This window comes from Ambystoma mexicanum, chromosome 7q (genome assembly GCF_040938575.1).
Source record: "Ambystoma mexicanum isolate Mex_15411 chromosome 7q, UKY_AmexF1_1, whole genome shotgun sequence".
Lineage (NCBI taxonomy): Eukaryota > Metazoa > Chordata > Amphibia > Caudata > Ambystomatidae > Ambystoma > Ambystoma mexicanum.
In genome coordinates, this window is record NC_090941.1 from 40,411,633 (window position 1) to 40,437,594 (window position 25,962).

At 42.4% G+C, this 25,962-nt stretch overlaps 1 protein-coding gene and 1 non-coding gene across 2 annotated transcripts in view; both read right to left on the reverse strand.

Moving 5' to 3' along the window:
* CNKSR2 (connector enhancer of kinase suppressor of Ras 2) overlaps positions 1 to 25,962 on the reverse strand; it is a 2,376,238-nt gene that overhangs the window by 867,123 nt on the left and 1,483,153 nt on the right. Inside the window, exon 10 of the mRNA XM_069639527.1 lies at positions 20,221 to 20,354. Coding sequence (XP_069495628.1) covers positions 20,221 to 20,354 — 134 coding nt within the window. The remainder of the gene's footprint in view (positions 1 to 20,220; positions 20,355 to 25,962) is intronic.
* Positions 18,834 to 18,940, reverse strand: LOC138528981 (U6 spliceosomal RNA). Its single transcript, XR_011284349.1, has one exon. It is a non-coding gene; the product is annotated as a U6 spliceosomal RNA (small nuclear RNA).

The window sequence follows — 25,962 nt, forward strand, 5'->3', positions numbered from 1 at the left end:
TGTGTGATCTTGGGCAAAGCCCTCTCTAGTCTGTGTGCTGTATCGTGAAGGATAAGCTATCCGCCCTCTGGAAAACTGGCCATTTTGTACATTCCCTTGGCTCCAACATATGCACACGATATGTCCTGTCATTCCACAATTCCAACATGCTGGAGGAACTCTTCTGTTAATCCTTCCTTGATGATATCCTCCATGAGCACTCTGGTTCTCATTCTGTCTATTTTGAAACCCACCTTGGTTATTCTGAAATCCACCTTCTCTTCCTCTATAACCCATACCTCTGCCTCATGGCATAAACCAATATCTACATTGGTCCATCAGAAATTGATTATTCGCCTGCAATGCACCCATTGCTTCCTGCATTACCAATCATTCTCCGCTTGTCAGTACCGCCCTCTCTATGGCAAATTTAGACAACTTTCTTTGAACTAACTATGCTTCCTCTATCTTCCGATTCTCATCTTTCTTCTTGTTTTTATCTTATAATAACTGACAGTGGTGCACTATTGTCAACTGTGTCTCAGCCCATGGCTTCGCTTCCACCCCACTTGTTTTTTCATCTGCCTCTGTAATGGCTCAGGCAACCCTTGACATAAAATATGATAAAATAACACCATTGTATTTTCCATGGCTTGCGAGTTTCAAGTTGCCATTTCTACTGAATATTCTGAATGTAAGCAATAGGATCTTCATCTTCCTTGATTTTACATGTCATAATAGCACCCATATCAGATGTGTCAAGATACTACACCCTGAAAGCCCTCCAAACGTCTGCTCTACAATTATTAAACAGTGCTCCATCATGTGCTGTAATTTGTGCAGTCATACTTGAATATCCTGCTCTCCTCCATATGTCATCAGCCCTCTCTCCAAGAATGGCTCTTAGTAGACCTTTTACGTCCCCTACGGCCAGTGTATTTTGACCTGTTTTTTTTCCTAATTTGTATATTCATTTCCCAGTGCCCGAAGTCAAACTAGGGAGCTTACATTTTAAATTATCCTTGTCCATCTGTGGCCATGAAATGCATGGCGGTCTTGCTCTCCCTTTCTCCACTAAAAGAAACCCCATCCCATAGTCGGATCCCACTATTGGTCTATCTATGGCATGGATAATCGTCCCCGTCTGTCACCTTGTAGGTAATGACATTAACCTGCTTACATATGGTGGAGACTCTCCCTTCTCACTATGTGATCATCCTCACGGACACTCAGAATAAGCTATAGGATCTGATTTTCTATCTTTAGGTTGTTCAAAATCCAACCATCTCACTTCCTTGTCCATCTGCAGACTTCCTTCAGGGGCGCACACGCTCCCTCCTTCTGCGGTGAGACCAGACTCTCTTTCCTCGTCTGACATGTATAGTCCCCAACTAGTGTGACTATCACCCCCTCACCCTTGCCTAAGTTCAGTGTACTCAAAGACAATGCCCGACGTTCATCACTGAACAGGTTTCATTCCTCATTTCGTAATTGAGGTAATGGGGATCGACCACCATTTCCTTGAGTTCCAAACACTCTACCTCGCCTTAACTGTTGATATACCTTATCAATCCTTTCTCCAAAATTTTTCACATCAAATGTTTCCTCTTCTAGTGCTACGCTAGATAATGCTGGCATCACGTCCTTTATTGGAAGAACCTTTTCTACTCTGTCCCATCATATATCTGTGCTTGGCCTAATTTGTTCCTTACGAATGAGACTGGCATTGCCACATTGCTGTCTCCTTTTCTGTTCTATTTCTTCATCTACCTCCCTTCTATTTCTCGCATCCCTTCTAATTCTTTTTTCCTCTTGCCTTCATTTTTCTCCTCCCCATACTCCTTTCCTTTTTTCTCTTCTTCCCTTCATCTCTGTAATCCTCTGTCTCTTAGTCTTTGTAATTCCTCCTCCTCACTCATTCTTTCCTTTCTGTCCCTTTTTTCTATCCCTCTTTTTCTATTATCGTACTTACTTTGTTCTTCTGCGATTTTCTCTTGCTCGTCTTGCTCTCGTCACTCCCTGTTTTTCCTTTTCCTGTCATCCTCATTTAATCTCTTCTCTTGTTCCTTATCCTTTCTTTTTGTTCGTCCTTATCTTCTCTTTGCCTAAATTCCTCAATACTTTCCCCATCTACCTTGGTAATATCTGTACTCCATCCATTTGTTCTGTACGAGCACTACCTCACCAGCCTTATCCTTTTCTCCTTTCCATCTCTTAATCTCCCAGTCTATTTCAGTCAACAGCTTCAACCACTGTCTTTGTTCTTCCTTGTCTTGTATGATCTTGTAAATCTCGTCCTTTCTTTTATTCTCTTCCGAACTATAGTCACTACTATAAACAGAGGGTTCATATATCGAATTACTGTACCCCTCGCCGTGCCTAATTCCTTTAAAGGATACACTCCTTTGCTTCAGGCAAGGTAAGGGGAGCTGAGGGCTCAACACCTTCCGCCTTATGCTGAAGAAGCATCCACTCCTCAGGTAGCGGATCTTCTCTTTCCTCTTGATACATTTTCCAGAGCTATAAAATCACAAATCGTTTCTCTAAGTTCTTCCATGTGCACGCAGCGTGCAAGTATGTGGTCATGTGTTGCACTGCCATTCTTGACAATGATCCTCATTGTGGCCACGGCATTAGCATTTTACCCATTCCGCACTATACTATTTGAGTTTGGGCATATGCCATGGCAGTATCTTGCATAGTTGCATGAGAGGAGTATCCCCCATGGTGACAAGTCTCAACTGACTGTCGATAGATACCAGACCATTGAATAAACCTTTTATCTTGGCTTAAATTACCACTTTTCAATGTTTTAAAACAACAAATATGAGCAAGCACCATCAATCGCTACTCAATCCTCTTGCTTCAATGACCTATATATTCTCTCACTTGGCGCCAATCGCTTTACCACACTGTTACTTTTTCAATTCTTCACAATCGCTATAGCTCTTCAATATTTTACTCAACAAACAACATTTAGACTAGTCTGACATTACACATTAAAACCACTGTGATCACCTCTTCCCTCGCCTTTACTCTTTACCCTGTACAGGCTTTGAGACATCACATTACGTAGTCCTGACTACACGTTTTATATTTAACCCTAACCCTGTTGGGGTCTGCAATGTATCCTTCTTACTCCCTTGAGTTTGGAATTCTAGGCGGCATCACTTATCTCTACAATTATTTCCTGTTACTCAAAATTATTACAATCCCGTTCCCTTATTTGCCATTCCCCTTAGTCTACTCACCATTCGTTAATCGACTTGAAGCCTTCGGTATCAACTCCTCCTCCAATCCGACCACTTCGCCTTCTGTCCACAGAGTGCCCGTGGAAACTGGGCAGGAATTTCATCAAAGGGGGACCTGCTCGCCGTCTCGGTTCTTCTTGCAAGTTTATTTCTATTCAGCCGCTGTACACAGGAAACTCAGTGATCTTCCAGCTCATGACGGCGGATGCCTGATCGTCAGAAAATCTGGAGACAAACTAGTTTGGATCTTTTTGAACCATCTGCACCGCTACCACTCGAGCTTAGGGTCCTTTAGTAGCCTGCATGCAATGGATGGGTTCACACAGAATAACGCTGAGTCACAATGAACATCAATGGACTGACGCTCGATTTCTTTCAACAATCTTTTCATAAAAAACATGGTTATATACCCAAGATACATCAGAGCTGACATCATACTATGTGACACAGAATGAAAAACCTACTGGGGATGGGATAGGCTTCAGGGGAACATCTAAGTACACATTATATAGGAACTGGGATTGTGATTGGCTTGCCACTGTCAGGTGGACAACCTATGCCTACCTCTAAAACATGTAATCTTCAAAAACATTAGATAACCGGTTTCTTATTGGTTTTCAAACTATAAGGCCCTTGGTGATATGGACCACTACAATTGGTTGGCCCGCTTGTGCCATGTCTGGAACATTTGGTTCACTTAGCAGCAAGTAAGCCCAGACCCAGGTGCAATGAGATGGGCCTGACTCTACCGCCCCACCTAATTAGCCCATTATCTCTCATCACCCAAGCCTTCTGCCATGAAGAGTGTCTTTGAACTTGGCCTTGCAAAGTATCCTTGTCTCTGAGAATACATGGAAGTATGGGCACTCACTATTGTGTTCTAGGACTCCAAGTTCGAACTATATTTTCATCCTTGGGTCACTTGACAGTAGACCCTCTTGGTGTTCTTTCTTTGCACCTTAAAAAGAGATGATTCATTCTTACATGTTCACTCCTTTTCAGAACAGATAACAGACCTTTGCTGCTTCAGTCTTGACTTCAGGCCAGGTAACCTCACTGTGCAGCTCCACGATTCAGCATATTCTTGCTGCAACACAATTTTCCCTTGCCTCTTCATGGGTCCTGGCTTACTAAAAATTAATGATACAGAAGTCCAGCCCCTACACAATGGCAGTTTCGCCTGCATTTTATTCACTAGATATAGCCAGCTTCTATGATGGCTTAGTCTACTTGTGTTTCAGCGTCTGTACAATTATTGAACGGTTAATTCTCTGCAGAATTTTGTGCACTTGTAATCTTCTTTTTGTATTTATATGTTTAAAAGATTCTTTACTTTGTCATTAGTTTCTAAAAGATCAACACATCCTCTTCAACCAGTACCCTGAGACGTTGTTCATACTCTCTTATGATGTCACATTAGCATGTGACCCATAATTCTTATCTTACAGCGGACTGACTAGATACACCTGAGGAAGCCACAGCTAGCCATCAAACGATAGCCCCGCCTTGCCGGTTTACTCCACGTGGCGGGTGAGTAGCACTTTGGAGCTCATTGTAACTGCCATTGGTTCAACATAACTGATGGGTTTTTACTTGAATTTTGTCAATAAGATATCCTACATGAATACTTTTACTTCAAAGTTTTTCTCCAACTGCCATGAACAGACCGTCCCACAAAGTTATCACTTTTATTTAATGGAGATTTCTTTTACAGTTGATATTTTTACAGTTCACTAATGACATTTTTGGGTCTACAAGTTTGTGTGCAGCAACAGTTTTTGTAGATGTAAAGTCATTTTGTGTTCTTTTAGAGTTAGAATAGTGTGATTTAAAGGTTTTGTAGACAGTTCACCATGCTTTTGCAGCTGTCAAACTATTGACAGCTGTGTGCTTGATAAAAATAAATCTCATCAGTGTCTCAATGTCAACATCAAAGGCGCTTGGTTACAAGATGTCAGGGATGATCGGGATACCTATCATGAACTACTTAATCTATTAAAGAATGCACTCATCTAATATCACTGTATTGGAGTGTTGCCGTTAATACAGAAACCTAATCATACATAAACATATGCAATGTCCGCAGCGTACACTATTTATAATCTTGTAATTTTGGATAGTACAATAATGAATGCTACCATATCAGAGTTTTGAGTAATGTTAAGCATGTAATAACTAGCTAACAAGTCAAGACTTACAGAACTTTTGCTGGTACAAACAATACATATGAAGAACCACAATGCATACAAGTCCGAGGCACATACAGGGAAACTAAAATAAAGAAGAAAGAAACTGCATCATCAGAAAACGTTAATGACATTAAAGTTTATCTTCATGTATACACATGAATTGTGTGTTTGAGGCCTGCTCATTTCCCCATGTATGTGCACCATGAGCTGCGACCAAACCCTCAGGAAAGTACTCAAAGAACATATGTCAAGGTTAACGTCTAGATATATAGCACCTTTTTCAATTTTATTATTCTGACTGCCAGTGAACAAAACCACCTGGCCTATATATGTAAATAAACAAAAACATGTGGCCCAGGTATGTGATGTCATCAGTGATGTCATCAATGACATTTGTGATGTCATCTTTGATGTCGAGGGTGTTAATCTTAGCAGTGCACGGTGGTGGGATGAGCGAAGGTTGTTTAGTTTACCATAACTGGCAAATATCTGGGGTTTTCGATTTTATTGGTAACCTTTAACAAAGTTTTTTCTTTGAATGCCATAGGTTTTTATTAGTCCAACATAACCATAGCGTCCCTTTAACAAAGTTTTTTCAGTAAATTTCAAAGGTTTTTATTAGTGCAACTTAACCATAACGTCCCCTTAAATATTTTTAATTGAATTTCATTGGTTTTTATTAGTGCACCTTAACCATAACGTCCCTTTAACAACGTGTTTTCATTGAATTTCATAGGTTTTGATCAGTCCAACTTAACTATAACGCCCCTTTAACAAAGATTTTTCAGTGAATTTCATAGGTTTTTACCAGTTCATGCTATCTTCCTACAACTTACTAATACCACACTTACCCAATATAGCAATGTTTGTGTCCAATTTACAAAGTGTCACCATAAAACTCTGCCATTTATTACCTTCTGGGATCATTTTTAACACTTCCATACACTTTTTGCAACTATTTCAACTAGTTTTGCAACCGGAGAAGTCTATGAACATCTGACTTCATAGCGGACCTTCCAGACAGTGCCACATGACCATACGCTGGCGTGTGGAATGATGATGTGTCCAAGAACCCGTCCGCACTTCACGATAAGATCTCTGCTTCGCAGACAGTTCAGAACTGCTTTTTCTACTGATCTAGGAACTTTCAACTTCAAAATTTCCCTTGCACAGCTCCAACACCTATTCCTACTCATTATCCATTAACAATCTAGTACACAGTACATACTTGTAGCAAAGCTGCTATTTATCTTAAAATGGCATCAGCTAATGCAATCCTTCCTCCCCAAGAGCCACCACCACTGCTGTAATCAAGGAGCATGAGAAACACTGCCTTCTACCTTAGAAATAACACACGCACAACATTTTCCCTTGTCCACCTACCCCTCCATATTAGTGTTTGGTTCCTTTTCCGTCATTTCCCTCCCCACCTTTCGTTCTCAGCTCTCCTGCCAAAAAAATACATCCAAAAACAACAAAAGACATATTCCTTTAGTAACCACCTTTCACAGTTAAAAAATAGAACTAAAAATAACATTTATAGACTACATCTACTTTATATTTCACAGTAAAGTACATAGACTCAATAGGATTTTCCAACATTTCCATTTGCATTTTGTGTTATTCTAATGGGAATATTGTGCCGTTCATCCTCCATTCCAGGGACTGGAACGGTCGATACTGGCCCAGCAGCCCAAGTTATCAGCCCAAGCGAAGCAAGGGTGGATAACAAGGTCTCTGGACCATTATCCCCCCATTCCAGCCCCTGAAATGGGGGATCAAGGCCATTAGCACCCTAGGATACCAAAGCAGGAACCCGGGGTGCTAAAAAAGAGGATTTTTCTTCATACACGGAAAATCCTTTTCCAAGATGGCCACCATGGAAAGGGAAGGCGAGGGTTCCATACAGGGCCCCTCTTCTCTTTCGATGGCAGCCTGCAGAAGGCAAAAAGAGAACCCTATGACCAAATTACCACAAACATATTTTTCTTCCCTTTCAGATCTAGCGTAATTTCGAAAAAAATTACCACAAAGCCAGTCCCAGGTGGACATGGCCACTTTAATCCTATTTTGTGTCCCTTCTGGTCATGGCCACTAGCCAGATTGTCCGGATCATGACCTTATTCCATGACCCGGACAGTCTGGCCACTGCCCATGGTCACAGGCTACCCCTCAGTCACTAAAGGTATACCGCTATTTTTTGTAGCTACATTCTGACACTATAAATAAATAATAAAACAAATAATAAAACACTGGCACATTTGCAAAACCATGCTTGTAGGTCCTTGCCAATGCTCCTTACGCAAGTTTGCTGGAAATCCACTAATGTTTTATTTTTTCAAAAGTCTCAAATGTATTCACATACAATCGTCATATAACCTAGCCCCCAATTGACAAAATCCATTCAGACTTTACGAAAACATCTATATCTAGATCTATAATCTTTTTCCAAACCTTTGTGTAGATTTGTCAAATGGCACCACATTTATAAGCCTTTACAACATTTTTCAAACTTTGCATACTCACTCAGAATGAGGTCAGAAATATACATGCAAAATTTCATGCAGTTCCATTAAGTGGTGCCAAAGCTATAAGCCATCCAAGAACTGCATTTCACCAACCCCGTAATGCAGAAGTGTCCGCAAACTTTTCAGGACTGTTCGCGAACATCCGAACTGTTTGTGGACTTTTGCGGCAAAAAACACCTGTTTTTTTGCTTCCTGCAGTCATATCCCATCCCATTCTCATCACCCCTCACCTCCCCAGAGATTATTTGATAAGTTTACAAGTGAAATGTTGTGTTTTTTAATATGTTTTTAAAGCGATGTCCACGTACACTGGCTGCTGTCTGCGATTCCAAGATGGCGGGTGTTTCCAAAAATCTGATGCACTTCACGCTCTTCACCATCCAATCAGCAAACACTTTGCATGTCCGCGGACATGACACAAGCCGATTAACCAATCGTTGTCCTGTCCGCGCAGCGAACAGGGAAGTGTGTCCGTGAACCGGACATAGATATCACACATTTTCTGTGACCTACTTTTTATATCAAATTTACAAAAGCACGCTTTCGGGACCAAGCCACTGCTCCTGCCGCAAATTTGGTGAAAATCCGTCCAGCGGTTTGGGCTGTAGGCGTGAGCAAAGATTTTTCCCCATTCAGTCTATGGGAAAAAAAGAAATGTTGGGACCCCTCCAATAATTTTGCCCCCCCTGGACCAACCAAACCTCACCAAACTTTGCAAAATAATTTAGAGTGGGTCATATACTTTTTTTTGGAAAGTTTGGTGTGGTGGTGTGGATTCGTCCAGGGGGAGCAAACCACCCAAAAAGTGCTCTTCCTATGGGTTTAGCAACTTAACCATAACTACACGGCCACCACCGTGGCTGTGCAATATATATATATATATATATATATATATATATATATATATATATATATATATATATATATATATATATATATATATACTTTTATACCACTGATAACCCAGATGAATTAAAATATTGTGGCTTGCAGAACATACACTGGTATTTGATTGGATGTTGCAAGGTATGGAAATGTGAGGGCAGTGAGGGCAGTGAAATCTAAAGCTTTAGTAAAAGGTTTGTTTTTAATATTTCTTTGGTTCCTCAATCCAGAGTGGAGATGGTTCCAGATTAGAGGCACCGTAATCGTAAACATTTTCCCTTCAGCTGATTTCTGTTTAAATATTGGACTATCAAGGAGGTGTGTCTTTGAAGATTTACGCCAAATTAACCTCCTCAAAAAAATAAATACATAGTTTTAAGAAGATGTGACCGTCCTATATACAAATTCAAGTCAAAGCAAAAAAAGCCAATTATGTATATCTAAGAATATTAGTACAACATGCACATAGTAAATTCCTCAAAATCAACCATGATGAAACAATCCTGCAACCCGCAGCACTGCACCAACACTATCTCAAGAACTCTGTGACTCCATTGTGACACAGTTCATTAACATCATCCTTCTAATCCAAGATCACCTGGACAATAAAAGATCACTCCAACATAGCCAACTAAGAAAACGACACAGACAAAGCCACCTAATCCAACACTAATATCATTTTGCCCCTTTTACATCCAGGTCTTCCTCACCCTGCTACAACAGCAATTTTGCAGGCTCACCAGAAAACTGCAGAAGATGTTTACAAAGCAATAACCAAGCAACCTCAATTAGCACCTAATTCTAAAATCTTTCACAATGCCACCATTCAGTAAGGGACTTTCCCTCACACCTTTAAAAAAGCCTCCATCAATCATGTGCTTAAAAAATCCCCACTGCTGACCCCAGAACCTGTGAATTACTGATGAATCTCCAACACACAGTTAATCACCAAACTCCTTGAGGATTGCCTGTACCAACATCTACAAAAATATGTTGAAAACAGAAGCCCCTTCCATGAATCACAACATGGATTTCAGAAAATGAGAAGAACAGAATCCGCTCAATATGCAGCATCCTGAATAACAGGCCAACACAAACTCACCTAGGGCACTCTTCCTGCAAGACATCTCTGCTACCTTCCAAATAATAGGCTACCAGATCTTGCTGTACAATCGATTGCCTCATTCCTTACCGTGTGGGCTGAAACAGCACACAAGGGACCTTTCAAGAACATGGGTGGAGCCAGCATCACCCAGAAAGGGAAGAACTGTTTAAAAAGACATTAAGATTTGTGAAGCAATAAAAAGCCATAGTGAACCCGAAGGAGGGAGGCAGACGTACCAAAGGGGTCCAAACCCAAAGGAGGGAGATCCAAGGGTGGGAAGGCATCACCCCAAAGTTCATTGGAAAAGGAACTGTTTAGTCAATTTGCTGAATATGATGTTGTGAAGGGTCTACGCTCCGAAGAGGGGCACATAGGTGTGAAGCCATCACCACAGTATACATGAAGCGATACTTTGTATTTGTTTGTTGGATACATCAGGCCTCAGAGACAAGACACTTTTTATTGAAAAGAGGATTAACCATTGAAGAACCTGATAGCTGATACGGAACTGTCGGCTTGTGCTGGAAAAGCTCGAGTGTGTGCTGTGCTCAGGAAATGCACCTTGGCCCGTGCTCAAAACGTGGCGAAGGGAGACCCCTGGCAATCACATCCTGACTTAATTTTTTGTGAACACTTCTTTGTTTTGAGAACATTAGCCCACACTTCTTTTTGTATTTAGAGCAAGGATTGACAATAGGTTTTCTCAGTACAGGCCCTTTTTTTTTACATGACGCCAAAAGGACTGCCATATTTTTCATAAAATCTTTTAGTTTATATTGTACTGTGTGTTCCAATTTTAACTGAAAACTTGTTATGCAGACTAACATGATGAAAGGGTCCTACTTTGTTCGCAATCCCAGCATTCTTACTTACTTATACATGCTAAGCATTTAGTGAACTACACTTCCCAAGAGAATTGTAGTTCAATGCTTGCTTTAAGGACATGTCAGGTGAGTCATCGCCAGCGTATATTAGCCGGTTTGTAGCGATTCGTGGAAGGTGAGTGCTACTGTTACTGCCCAGCCTTTTACATTTAATTCCCATAATATGGTACTACTTTACAGTTGCATGGTTATACATGGCCACTCAATTAGGCATAATTGCTGCAATTCAAATACATTTCAGAGCTCTCCCATTGCTATGCTTGAGGATAATTTCGGGGAAGACAGTAAACTATATACGGTTGGGAATGAAGTTAAGGAGCGGAATTTGACAAGTCCTGGCTACAGCTTAGCTTCCTCAAGTTTGCCAAATGAAACTGTTCCAGTCCAACCGTATACTTTGACTTCAGAATACAATCATAATGATGACAATAGTAATATTAGCTGTAACCTGACTATTGAGACTTCATGTAATTTACTGAAATGCTGCCTTCTTAATTTTCGCTTGTTAGTGCAACATGCCACTGAAATATCAGATTTTATATTTGAACAGAATCTGGACATCTTACTCCTTACTGAGACGTGGATGCATGAGACAGCATACCATGCAGTGACTATGGCTACCCCAGTTGGTTACTCCTGCCTCTAAACTGACCACAAGGAGGGCAGGTGATAGGGGGTTGCAGCACTTTTTAAACAAGAAATGAACTTTTACATATCTACTGCCCCTGAGTTGGATCAATGTGAAGCTATGCTGATAACATTAAATATCAACTCTGCTAACTTACTTAGCATTTTGTTACTTTATTATCCTCCTAGATCTAAGCTGCTCTTTGAAGAGCAACTTCTTGCTTTTTATTGTCGGTGCTTCTGAGAATCTACTGCTTTTATTATCCATGGGGATTTTAGCATATGGGCAAGTCAACCCCTTGGATCAGGAGGGCCTGTCACTGCAGCATACTTTGAAATCCGTTGGTTTCCATCAACACGTTTCTTGCTCAACACATACTGGGGGAAATATCTTGGACTGGATTTTATCCAAAAACCAGAAAACACAAGTAACATCTGTGGAAGAATGTGCATGGTTAGACCACTCTCATGGGTCTTTTGAGGTTTTCTTGCAACTCTGTTCTGGTAAACCTTTAAAAATGGCTAGACATGCCATTTTAACCCATAATTGTAAAAATGTGTCAAATTAGGCTTTTAGCGCTTGAGTATTACCTTTATTACCCTCCTTGGTTGACTCTCTTCCCCCATGATGTTTTCCTTGTCTCTTTTAGAACAGCAATACATCAAGGTTTAGACTCTTTGGACCCATTAAAAATAGTGAAACTGAATAAAGTTGTTAGTGTTAATCCGTCGTTCACTGCAGATGTTTTACATGTCAGAGATGTGAAACGTACGACTGAGCATAGTTGGAGGAAACACCCAACTAATGAGTCGGCTGTAGCTTATAATCAGGCATCAAGAGCAGTCAAAGAAGAGGTGTTCAGAGACAAACACAATAATTTAAATGTGAGAGTAGAACAGGCGAAATCGAAATCCAAAGAATTGTTTATTGTGTTGCAAGAACTAAAAGGATTGATGGTCAAGAACTCTATTCCTGAAGACAAAGATTGATGACATTCCATCCATGATATGATATGAAATGGCATTTATACCGTGCCTATACACAAGTCTGTCAAGGTGCAATGAGGCAAGGGAGGGGAACAGAGGGAAGACATAGACAGTGATCTTACTAGGCCAGGTGATGTGACATTGAGATAGCGCAAGTGCAGGGGAGGGTTAAGGTGAGAAGTGCGGGGGCAAAGGAGGAGGGGGCTGTGCAGTACATAAGATCACCATAAAAAATTAAATAAAGATAAATAAATTAATAAAATAAATAAAGACAATAAATCAGAAGTGCGGCCAGCTGCTGGTAAGTGCAAGTGTAAGGGCAGAGATAAGGTGTCAAGTGCTGGTAGGGGGCTTTAGGGACACAGAAACAGTCCCAGAGTGCAAAGGTTGCCAGGGGGGCAGTGCAGGTGTGCAACTGGCGGGGAGATGACCTGGGCCCGAGATCAGAGGGTAGGCAGGTAACCCAGTGCAGTTTCAGTTTCAACCAGGAGATCAGCAAGGGAGCATAGGAGAGAAAGCAGAAGCAAAGAGGAAAGTCTTGAGGTGCTTCCGGAACCAGAGATGTTCTCCTCAAGTTTCAGAAAGACAGGGAGGTTGTTCCAGAGGGAGACCCCAGCAGAAGAAAGAGATCTACCACCAACTCGTTGCTTGGAGAAGCAACTGACCCTGAGGGAGTTGGAGGCGGATGAGCGAAGAGCTCGAGAAGGAAGATATTTAGGAAGAGAGTTTTGAAGGCATTGAGGCCCCACACCCAAAAAGGCCATATGGACAATGCAGAGGGTTTTGAACTTAATCCTCACCACCACTGGGAGCCAGTGCAGAGATTTCAGTTCTGGAGGGATACAATCCTTGGGCTTGTGGCCAAGGACAAGTCTTGCAGTCCTGTTTTGGATGAGTTGCAGAGGGTGGAGAGTAGAGGGAGAGAGAATTAGAAAGAGGATGTTGCGGTAGTGCAGCCTAGAGAGAACCAGAGCTCTGGAGACAGTAAGCTTCTGAGGGAAGGAGATGAAAGGAAGACTACCTCTAAGGAGGTGCAGCTGGTTTTACTCCATGATAGTTTTACTCAAAAAATAGAGCAACATCAACAGGTCATCAAGGACCAGGTTTACCGGCTACTCCCTGTTGACACTCCTTCTATGTCCTTCTCATTTTAAGAAGTGAAAAGGAGATAATGGAGATTATACATAGTATTAAACCCACTCCTTGTAAGGGGGACATCTTTCTGGCTACACTAAGGATTTTCCATAAACACTTGCTCCATGGGTTACTCATTTTGTGAACCGCTCCTTTCATCGATGTTTGAGGCTGAAACATGCTTGGGGTTGCTTGCATTCTCATGCAGATGCAATGTGACATAGCAGTTTGGACTGGAATGCCCCTTTTGTGGTCAAACCAATCCTGATTTCCATATGGCCATTCTCCGTCTGGAATGGCATAGCAGGAAAGAACAACAATGGTTTGGACAGTTATCCAGAGGAATGCCAGTGGTTATGGTTAACTCAAACACTTTCAGACAACAAGCTTCAGCTTTGATGGGTATCCTGGAATGCTTTCAATGCAGGAGGCTTTCTACTGTTGTGGTGGACAACACTGGGATCCACACATACATTGAGTAATGGAGTAGGACTTAAAGGTTTGGAAAATGGAAACAGATTGGTCTCAAGGAGGCTCTGACAATGTATGTGTTATCACTTTGAGATGTTAAGGTCCATTTAATATCTTTGAAGAAGCTAGGCACTTCTTCACTGACTTAAAATGTGACAATTATACTCAAGTAAATTAAGTCATGTAAAAAAAAAAAATGTTATTTAAAGAATGCACACTGGATATCCTGATGGCTATTTGTAAGCAGTACAGGCCTTTAATATATGGAGAAATCCTGAGGTATCCTACCACTGTAAACAGTTTCTTTGCTGTGAAAAAGACACAAGTCAGGTAGGATTGGACGAGAAAGGAAAGGTGAAATGCAAAATACAACACCCACATTCACAAAGGTGATTGGATGGATCTCTAAGCTACCACCGCCTCTACAAGGCAGGACTGAACTCAGAGCTAAATCCTGGAGGATAACACTTGCCTAACATCTGGAAAGCCATACCCACGGCACAAATTGGATCAAGCCTTTTGGATTCAGTGGTTCCACATGATCTCGGGGGGCATGTTACAATTTTGGGCAGTTGGGGTTCTGTTCATTGGGCCAATCGGGGTCACATATTATTATTTGTATTATTATCTTTATTGAGCACAGGTCTAGTTTTGGGATGTGACAGCATGCTTTACAAGTCATAGGAGGAAAGACAATCACCCACTTCCCATGAACAGGGAAGCGGAGATACAAGGGGGGGCAGCTAACAATGTGGGTAGGGGAAGGGCAGACAACATGGAAGCAAGGGATATTGATATTGATATCTTATTTATATCGCGCTCGTACTTAAGTGGTTCAGCACAACCAGGGGAGAGAATGCAGGGGCAGCTCACCCAGTCTCAGGTTAGGTGGGGAGTTGAGGGTGTGTGGACCTAGGTTTTAGTGAGGAATCATTCATCAAAGATTATGCTTTTGAGCTCCTTTCTGACATGGAAAAGTGAGGGGGTGAGCCTGGTGTTGATGGGTTGGAGGCTCCATAATCTATGGGCATAGACATAGAAGACCTGTCTTCAGTTGCTTTTTTTACTGCAGTGGCAGAGTTCACTTCTGCATATGTCATCACTTATGGTGGATCTCAGTCCTCTGGAGATGCTGAGTTTCTCAGTGAGGTAGCTTGTGGACTTCAGGGCATCAACCTTGTAGATGATGCTGCATGATTTGAAGATAATACATGCTTGCATGCGGAGCATGTGAAGTTGGGATGATATGCTCGAAGTTGATGCAGCATGTAACACAAATCTCAACTGTGCCAGCGTAGTCACCAGAATGTCACCCAGAAGGGAATTGCTATAATCCAGGTGGTAGACGACCAAGGCTTGGACAGCAGATCTGAAGTTTTTTTCTGAAATGAAGGCCCCGATTTTCAGTAGGAGAGAAAGTTACTTCCACGCTGGTTGTACCTTCCTTGCTCTGTGCTGCTTGAAGGAAACGTGCATGTTGATGTAAAACTCTAGGAACTTTGCACAACTGGCAACTTGGATTGTGAAGCCCTCGAGGTTCATAGCAGAGACCCAGGTCTGGATGTCAGGATGTTCAACATTGTTGGTCAGCAGTAGGAATTCGGTCCTGGGGATGTTGAATTTCAGGTAAGCACTGTACATCAAGGAATGGATCAATGTGAGGCAATCCTTAAGCTTGCAGATCTCTTTGATTGAAGATATTTTAAGGTAGCACTGCATGTCATTTGTGTAATGGTGGATGTGGATCTTGTGGGTAGCCAGAACAGAATGGTGAATAGTGGTATTACCTTTAGAGTTGCACAATATAATTTTCCTAGGCACATATCTGGTAGAGAGGAATAGCTTGTTTACATTATGCAGTTATTTTCTCCTCTTGAGATTGAAAACTCAAATGTAGCTTTGAGGAGGATATTTGGCACCACATATCTATTTGGCACCACATATCAAAATGTGTATAACTTGATTTAATCCTCAAGCACCCTCTTAGACTCTTTGCAGCAGGCCTACATTACCTTGATTTTAAAACCTGGCAAGGACCCCTCATGCTGTGGGAGCTACCATCCCATATCCCTTCTAAATGCATAACTTAATAGCCTTACAAAGGTTCTTGCTGAAAGGGTACAAAGATGCACCTGTCAAGTTATTCACACAGACCCAGACCATGTGGTCATACATAATCCCTCACTCAGGCCAATTGGGCAGTACCCCACCCTTGGTGTACTTTGATTCCAAAACTGAATTAATTGAGTTGATTGGTCCTTTCTGAAATCTTGATTGTTTGAATTTGGGTTCTCTTCTCAGTTCGCTTCCTGGATTAACAGGTTGTATATCTTCCCAATTGCCCAGATTTCCAATGGCAATATAAGATTTCAAACATTTATACTAACAGGATAGACATGTCAAGGGTATCCTCTGTTCCCACTACTTTTGCCATTACCTAATAGCCTGCGATGAAACTCATGTTGGCTTTGGAGACGGAAGGCATCAGATTGGGAGACATAAAGAATAAATAATGCTTCATGCAAACAATATTCATTTACTCCCCGTGATGTAACATCTATTATTCTGAAACTTCTATCAATGGGAAAAATCTGTGAGCTTTATTCAGGATATAACATACATTGTCATAAGGCATAACATCTACCGTTAAACTTTATCTTTAATATCCAGAGATTCTTCAGCATAGAGATGTATATTCCATATTAACTTTTATGATCTCTCTAATGGGCATAATATTTGAAATAAGCACTAGTGCCCAAGTGATTTATCTGTTTCTAGAAAATATGTAATCTGAACATTTTAGAGGGAAAGCTGGAAAGATTCTGCTGGCTGGGAGGAACATCCCAATTTAAAAGGACATGTGCAGAGCGTCCCTGTGTCCCAAATGTTGTATAAATGTGAGCCACTAGAACAACTCTGCTTGTGAGGATTCAGATTATAGGCAAATAAACAACCATCAAGGTAAAGTAGGAAACTGTCTTGCTCACCTCGCCTGATACTCTTCTGTGCTTGCGGGTACAACACCTGCCCCTTCCAAAAAATCGACTTTACAATGTTCTAAAGAAATCTGCAATTCCATGTATAAATCACTAGCCAAATGCAACTAATAATTCACCATTATGGAGAAGCAACCAATTCCAAGTAGGAGGAGAAGCACATGCATTGAAACACTGGATGGAAAAAGGGCTGCTTTTATCAGGCCTATTCATTCAAACTTTCAAAATTAGACCAATTAATCAATAAATATCATCAACAAGCGAGGCAACATTTGAGTGGGGGGAGACTTCATTTATTGAAATTACATAAACAATTCAAAAGTGGCTATGATGTCTAAAGTTCTTACAATACCCATCTACTGATTTTTTAAATATATGTGTATGGTAAGCAATATATGCGTATTGTAGCAATTCTCAAACTATAGGCAAATAGCTTCTATAGCATCAGCATGTACAAAATTCTTGAACACATTTAATCCTAGACACCAAAAAGTCTAATCTTGCCCACTACCAGATCCTGCAGGACTCCATCCTGGACCCACACCACCATGCACCTACTCCACGTCCCATTCCGTGGCATGAGCAGGGACGTCATTTAGGGGTCACCAGAGGTCACAACTGTGACCTCTGAGGTCTCCCATGCGACCTCTAAAAAAATAAAAGCATGAAAGCTCCTGGGCTGTGGCCAGCACCATGTGGCTCTTAACTTCTGGAGTGGCTGGCTTTCTTGTTCAGGCCCCTTAAAAAAAAAGAAAAATAAGAACAGTAGTGCCACAAGTCTAACAATTTCAGCACTGACCCTAAATGAGAAAGAAGAGGAATGCCAAATAATGTGTCTTTCTGGAATTCTACACAGTAATTGCTAGACTCATTAAAGGTTTATTTCAGGCACACTTCAGGGGGTGAGTCACTGATTTAGTCTGTTCTTAAACGCCCAACTCAGCCTTTCATCCTTCTGAGGTCGATAAATTAGTACCAAGACAGGTTGGGTGATATTGGGTGTACATTTTTTCTACATAAAGTGCTTAAGCGTAAGTGCTATATAATAACACATCATTATGTTTGTGCATTTATATAGCACTACGAACCCTCAGGTATCTGAGGGCTGCTTATTTCCCACGGTGTGTGGTGCTCATTTATCACCCTTGGAAGGATGAAAGGCTGAGTTTGGCCCTGCCAGGATTCAAACCTGCGTCAGCAGGCTCTGTACGGATGTCAAAGCGGGCGCTCTACTCGCTGTGCTATCTGACCAGCTATTATCATTTGGGCATGGACGTCTGCTTGCATTCACAGTAATTTGGTAAAATGGGCTTGTACACACTGATCTTAAAAACACATATGGCGATCCATTCATGTATGAAATGTACATCACATTATAGTGATATCGTAACCATATTTTTTGTAGTGTACAATGCTATGTGATGCCACTTCCTGTTTTGTCAACGGGTGAAAGGCCGTGTTCCATCGCTTTCTGCAATATCACTTCATGGTGGGGTCAAATGACATCCCTTTCTGTGATGTCATCAGAGGTCAAGGGTTGTGTGATGTCACTTCCGCTACCCTTGGCATTTTGGTGAAATGATGTCCCTAGGAATGAAAACTGGCAACAGACTTACATTGCCTGGCATTCAAGCATCCATTGCTCAGCGAACATTTATAAATGACTTTTCAACCCCCCCCCTCAATTCACAGGCTTCCACTTGCATATGGCGGAGCGGCTGGCTGCAACAAAAAATAAATTCTGTGAACACCATGCACCCTACTGTATTTTATTTTATTTGTTTTTATTTATTTATTTATTTAATGGAAAACTTCACAAATTTGCGTGTCATCCTTGCGCAGGGGCCATGCTAATCTTCTCTGTATCGTTCCAATTTTAGTATATGTGCTGCCGAAGCGAGCACCCTACTGTATTTTATGAGCATTGAAGCCCTGCTTGTGCACGCTCATGATGGATTTCCCGGCTCAAAGCATCTAGTATTCCCTGGGCCACTGGAAAATAATGCTTAAATAAGGTCCAACGTTCTGTCTTTGGATTTTGATTATCTTATACTAATGTCACTGCGCTGGGCCCAACTAGATTAGCTTCAGGCACCACTTGTTAGACAATCCTGGCTAGGCCTCTGTATATGTAGCCTATAAGCTAAATGTTTGCATTTCAAGAAGGACTTGAAATAACCATGGAACCATGGCATACACTGTTTATTCCTTCAAAGCAGCATTTTGCTGTGTTAAAATGGTTTAAACCTTCGCTTCCGCCCTTCATCACACGTACAGGCACAACCAGCTTTTCCAACATCCGACTTCCGGTTTTCAGAGCCGCTGGCTTCATTCAACATAGCATAGTCACAGTTACTGCAAACAGGCCTGCCTGCACTTCGCTGACCGTACATAGTTCTACTTTAAACGTTGGGGTTTTTTGAAAAGCGTGTGGATTATGTCAGGCTCATTGGTCTTGTTCCCTTTGCATTTCACTGGTATTTTGTAGAAAAAAGAAACGGTGTTTCATTTGAAAACAAAAACCTTAAATGGTAAAATTGTACCTTTTTGCGTAACTAGCAGGCAGCAGCTCTCAACACAGGAAATGCCTTGTAGAACTCTCTGGAACAGCCAATAAAACCAGTGTAATCTTTTTATTCACATACTAAGGGGAGGAGGAAGCGGGTAATGGCCAACGGTCCCTGCTTTTCTATACATTCAACACTAGGATAGTGTTGGTGCTGCCACACTTGAAGCCATTATTCATGTGTTTAATGATCCCACCGGTGATCTCACATATTGTGTGCTGAGTTATACAACCAGCAATGCATGAAGTGGGTAAGGGCCATATTACCGAAACTTTGCACCAGTGTCGGTGCATTGTGCAACAGGGAAATTTCACACTAGTGCTAGGACAAGGGTCCAAAAATGCAAATAATTCTTTTTGTATTTTAATTGTATGTTTGTCCTAGTGCTAATTGCACTTGCAGTGGTGTAGTATTTGTGCCGTTCAACAACTACTGCTGAAGTTGGGTATGAGGAGAATGCCCACATAAAACAAATGGAAAAATAATGCAGTTTAATGGACATCACAGTGAGTTGTACCAGATCTGAAAGAATTTTACAGCATCGAAGCAAAGTTCAAACAGTGGTTTAAATACATGCAATTGCTAATTTTTCCAATGATTCTTTCGAATGTTCCTACCTTGGAGTATAAGGCTCTGCTGGAGGAGGAGGTATGTAGAGGTCCTGTAGCGCAGAGCTGTCTCTTTTGGTTGGCGTGCTGATTGTGCTGGTGGGCGTGGCAGTGCTGCTGGTGGGGCTTCTGGGTATTAGTGGCTGGTAAGAAACAAATTAAGTGTTAATGAGGCCATTTTGTGGGTTGTACACACCATAGCATGTCATTTAGAACAGTACTTAACAAGAACATCAACCTGTATTATTTAGGACAGTGTTTTGCGAACATTCCTACCCATTTAGCTTTTTGAAAATGAGAACAGCAGTATGCTACATAGAATTAATAGACATTTTACGCACATGCTTTCAGTGTGCAGGGAATGGAAACGTGTGCGTTTCGATACAATTAATGAAAACACGTTCTCTTCTTTTTCAAAAGTCGTCTGCTAAGTACTAATGTCAAAACAGTGAAATTGCAGCAGAATACATTTTGCAAGCTTTTAGATATGTGAAGTTTTTTTAAAGAACTTAAAAGTGATTGTTCGATCCGGCCTTGGTTCAAGTTAAAGGCCCGAGCATAGCGAGGGTGTTTAACAAGGATTGCCGGTCCGATAGACGGATCGGGTGATAATGCTATTAGCACACAGGTTTGCCAATCCGGTAACCCAGGGTGCGGAGAGCAGTATATTTTCACAGCATGTATTTTCATGGTGTCCCATTTATTGAAAGCAAATACTTACATAAGATGGCCGCCTTGGAGCTGGAAGGCCATTTTTCATTTCCATGGTGGCCGGCAATCGGAGACGGAGTGAAGGTGCCGCAGCGACAGGCATTGCTGCTGGCACAATCAGGTAAGAGCTGCCACCACATTCAGGGAAGTGGGGCTGGAGAGCGGGTTTGGGGTTACTTTCAAAACGACAGGAAGGAAGGGTGGGAAGAAGATTGCTTTGCGGGTGGGGGAAGAAGCCATTGGTTTCCATGGAACGACTCCTTAGATTATCAGTTTCAGCCCAGAATCGAATTAACCATTTTGGCTGCTCCCCCACCCTGGAAGCCTTTGGAATTTAGCACCCGGCAAGGGGGGTGTGGCAGCCTCCCAGCCAATGGGGAGGCTCAGAATGGGGCAGTAACCAGATGGTAATCCTGGTGCCCTGAGCCTCCTCTGGGCTGGAGGCTGGGATCTCCCCTTTCTCCCATCCCTCCCCCACATCCCCCAACCCCTTTACCTCATATTTCCCTCCCTTCTCATCCCATTTGCCTTATTCATTGCGATCCTGATCGGGAGCAGATGCTTGTTTACGTTTTTCATCTTTTTGAATGCTGCCATGGAAAGTGAGAAGGGACTATCTGTAGTCCCTTCTCCCGTTCCATGGTGACCATTTTGTTTGTTTTACTTTTGTTTAATAATTTCAATGGCTGCCATGGAAAAGGAGAACAGACTTTGTTCTCATTTTCGCTTTGCTCAGTCCCCGGGGCACTACCTGAAGCGGTTGCGCATCCCCTGCTCAGGGTTTTTTGCTTAAATAATTGTTCCAGAATGAAGTAGGAGAATGGGACAAAAGAGTCCCACCAATCCCCTCACGCCCCTGGCCTAGAGGATCGCGGCCCAGACACCCGCCATGAGAGGAGTTTGCCTATCTACCAGACGACCAAATACCCTGGTACAGGAACATACGGATGTGCCCACCATCCTGCCCACCAGCCTGCCCACCAGCCTGCCCTGCCCATGCCGACACCTGCGGCATGGATGAACTCGACTAAACCATTCAACAGTAAATAACCACATCGTTAGAGATGCCATGACGGCCTAGCCAACGGTCAGAACACCCGTGCAAACATGCACACTGGACACTCCCACACCAATCCACACGAAGAACATATTCAGTGCTATGACGTAGGTGACGGACACACCCACAGACGCGCATCTTTATTACTTTTCACATAGGTTTTTCAAAATGCAGAAACGCAAGACGCACAACGAACTTGTCTAAAATGCTTGCTGACGCTTCTCCTAACCCATGCATTGCAATGAGAAATATAACGAAGACATGATACTGGGGATAAAACAATATGATACCGTAACTTAAAGCGCCGTGCATCAAACATCCCCACCTATGCACCAGGCCCAAGAAGGCCGCAAGCAAGAGCCTCCATGAACATTGAACGAGCAAGAGTACAATTGCTGACCCTGCAGAATGAGCCCGGCGAGAACGGACAGCCAAGGGAACAATGTAGCAAACCCGCATGCCACAAGCCGAAGCCAAGGTCACACCTGCAAACTAAGCCAGACACACAGTGGAAAATGCAACATTAAATGTGCAGAATTCTGCCTCAACCACGGTCTCTCCTCACGTGACCAAGCCGAACCTGACAGGGTGCCAGACCCAGGAGGGAGGAGGCGCCTGGGTCCCAGGTTTTGAGACACAGGCAGCAACAATGAAGCGGCTCAATGGACATCTGCGGCTGTGGGAGTAGTCTGCCCTCAAGCATATGAACAAATCCACGCATTGTCTGCACAAACACATAGTTACACATTGTTGCAAATGGCAGGTGCACCGCGAGCTGGGAACAACGATGGTCCCAGACTGGGGGGCTCGCGAGTGGACCAATCAGAGCACGGGGCACTTATCACTGACGCCATTAACATTAGCCAATCATCAGGGGTCTTCATGTAACAATTTTCATGTATCTAATAGAAGGGACAACCCAAGTATACCACCTGACTGACCCTTAGCCACTAACAGCGTTCTCTATACGTATGCTATACTAACCCGACCACTCGAGGCACCAATCCAGAGTGACGATAGGTTTTTTGCTAACTTTCCCAGGTGACGCGAGTAGCGCGTCATACTGAGGTAAAAAGGGCCTGCGAGCCCCACGAATTTTGAGAGAGAGTCAGGACGGACGCGTACGATCCTTGACCCATCCCTGCCGTTGTTTAATAAACAGCAGAACCACCTTGCTTCTTGCGTGTGCCTCATACTCATTTTTGGGATACGCGGGAGGAGTTGGGGCGTCCCTGCCCGGGGGTCCGCGAACGGTCCAGCAGACCCCGGGAGAATTTCCCCCCGACAAGAACATGCTATTATAAGTGGTACAAACTGGTAGGATCGATGCTGGTTTAATAACTTCTGGGGCCCTTGGCACTATGTCCTTTGGTGCCTTCCAGGTAGATTGTAATGTCTTTCCCTTCTGTAATGGCTTGGCAGGCGAAGAACGGTGGTCTGGAGGGTTGCCTAGAGCATTGCCAGTAGTTAAGATTAATTCTAAACCTTCCAGCCATCACCTCTTTGTTTTTGCTATGTCACCCCGAGTGGGACGGGTATGCCCAGACGTGGGTCCCGTGCCTGCTGGGCCTAGAGACCCAAGCTACTCCTCACTGATGAGCCCCAACAAGGGTAAAACATGTTTGGGGATGCTTGTGGTCTCGTGCAGAAGGGATGTGGCCTAGCAGTTCGGGCTGGACTGCCCCTTTTGGGGTGGGGCCAAGCCTGATTTGCATATGGTCTTTCCCTTCTGTAATGGCTTGGCAGGCGAAGAACAGTGGTCTGGAGGGTTGCCCAGAGCATTGCCAGTGGTTAAGATTTATTCTAAACCTTCCAGCCATCAACTCTTTTGTTTTGCTATTGTCACCCCGAGTGGGAAGGGTATGCCCAGACGTGGGTCCCTTGCCTGCTGGGCCTAGAGACCCAAGCTACTCCTCACTGATGACGCCCAACAAGGCTGAAACATGTCTGGAGATGCTTGTGGTCTCGTGCAAAAGGGATGTGACCTAGCAGTTTGGGATGGACTACCCCTTTGGGGGTGGGACCAAGCCTGATTTGCATATGGTTTTTCCCCTTTTGTAATGGCTTGGCAGGCGAAGAACGATGGTCTGGAGGGTTGCCCAGAGCAATGCCAGAGGTCAAGATTTATTCTAAACCTTCCAGCCATCAACTCTTTTGTTTTGCTAGAATGTGTGAGTGCCTTTAATTATTTAGACGTTTTCCTCTCTGCACCATCAAATGCAGGCTTATTTAGAGAAAATCGTGTCACTGAAATGTTGACTAAAATCGCTGTGATAAAGAACTATGTAACCCAACAAGGAGGATATTGTTTTAAGGGTTTGCTATTGGTGTACAATCAGAGCATTGTGCCAAGCATTTATTACGGTACAATGCCTGCTTGGACACTAAAAATGTTTGGTTCTATAGACTGGGAAAAATCTGGCGATTACTCATGGCCATTACAGGCAAACTGTAGTACTGTTCCTGCCAAATGGTCTACCGTAATCACTGGCAGATTCCAAGTGGTGGAAACACCAGTAAATCCACATTCCATGGAGTCCCATAGGATTCATGGGCGTACTTGCAGGTATTACCGGGCCGGTAATACCGGCAGTTTGTTGTCGGTAAGGTGGCAGATATATCTCAAGCTCAGAGCTGGAGGTAAATCCACTACCCTACCGGCAACGTTGTTGTGTACCAGTGTGGTAACGTGCCGGTATGCAGTAATACTGGCACTTTATTACTGCACTGGTAAACGAAAAAATGAGGCCCATAGACTTTATGTCTAAGGTCGACATGAAAACTGGGAAGCTGATAGTGTAAATATCATAAGTCACTTAACAAAGAAAGCATACACATGGGATTTAATTCATAACCTTGAATGTGCTGCTTGGAAACATACCATAGAGGAATTGGTCTCATGCACTTAAAGGGTAAGCCTCGATTGTATATAATAAAGTTTCCATCCCCCACACTCAGAAATATGTTTCTTCTGTTCAGATTAAACCAACTACGATACCTTACGACAACTGGCCCGCGCGTTGGACCGGTTAGGGAAAAGTGTATTTGTAGATTCTGTGCAATTTTAGGTCAATATGAAATGTTGCATGATGGCAAATTTGCACATGCAAGAGAACTATAGCTATCGAGATTTGTATCTATATTAAATGGCGTAATGAATGAATGAATTAATCTTGGGAATGATGTTTAGTGGGCAATCAACTCTCACTTATCTTGGTGATAAATATGTTGAGTTGGATGTTGGAACTAAACTCAAGCCATGCACTGATACTTCGTTGATTCTGGGCTCATATCTAAAACTAGAGCTGAATCTTGCATTGAGGTTACATTCTAGGTGCTTTTATTAGCCACTTGTGCCAACACTTGTTTTCAACCCAACAGGGGTCTTTTACATGGCTGTGATGGTCATGCAGTGTAGTGGCATTGTGTGACATACGTGACAATAATGAATGGACAGTGACATAAATGAGTTGAGGATGTTCAAAAGTGAAATGGAACAAAACTGTAGAATGTCACTGGATATGTTTTATTTAATTTATTTTGATAAGGGTGTATCACATGACATTTTAATAAAGTATATAAAGATTTAAAGTGTCTATTTTGTTATAACATGTATTACTTTGAATACTGTGTGTAAAGTTAAATTTGAACTGAATCACACTATGTGTACTCTTTTCGTCTTCTCCAACTGGCCTCTATGGGAACATTTGCACTATCCATTACGCCGAGATGTGGACTATGTCTTTTCGAGGACTTGTAAAGGAAGCTCTAAAATTAGCATTGTTTTATTTGTATTTTATGTTGACTCCTGGGACACCAATGGAGAAACAACATTTTTTGTATTAAAACTGTATGTTTAAAATAATAAATATATAAACACTTTTTAAAAACATATTATATTAATGTAGCACAAACCTTATTTGGAAGCAGCAGAGTGCTGTACAGCAGGATAAAGATAACATTAACAGGGAAGGGTGTTAAGG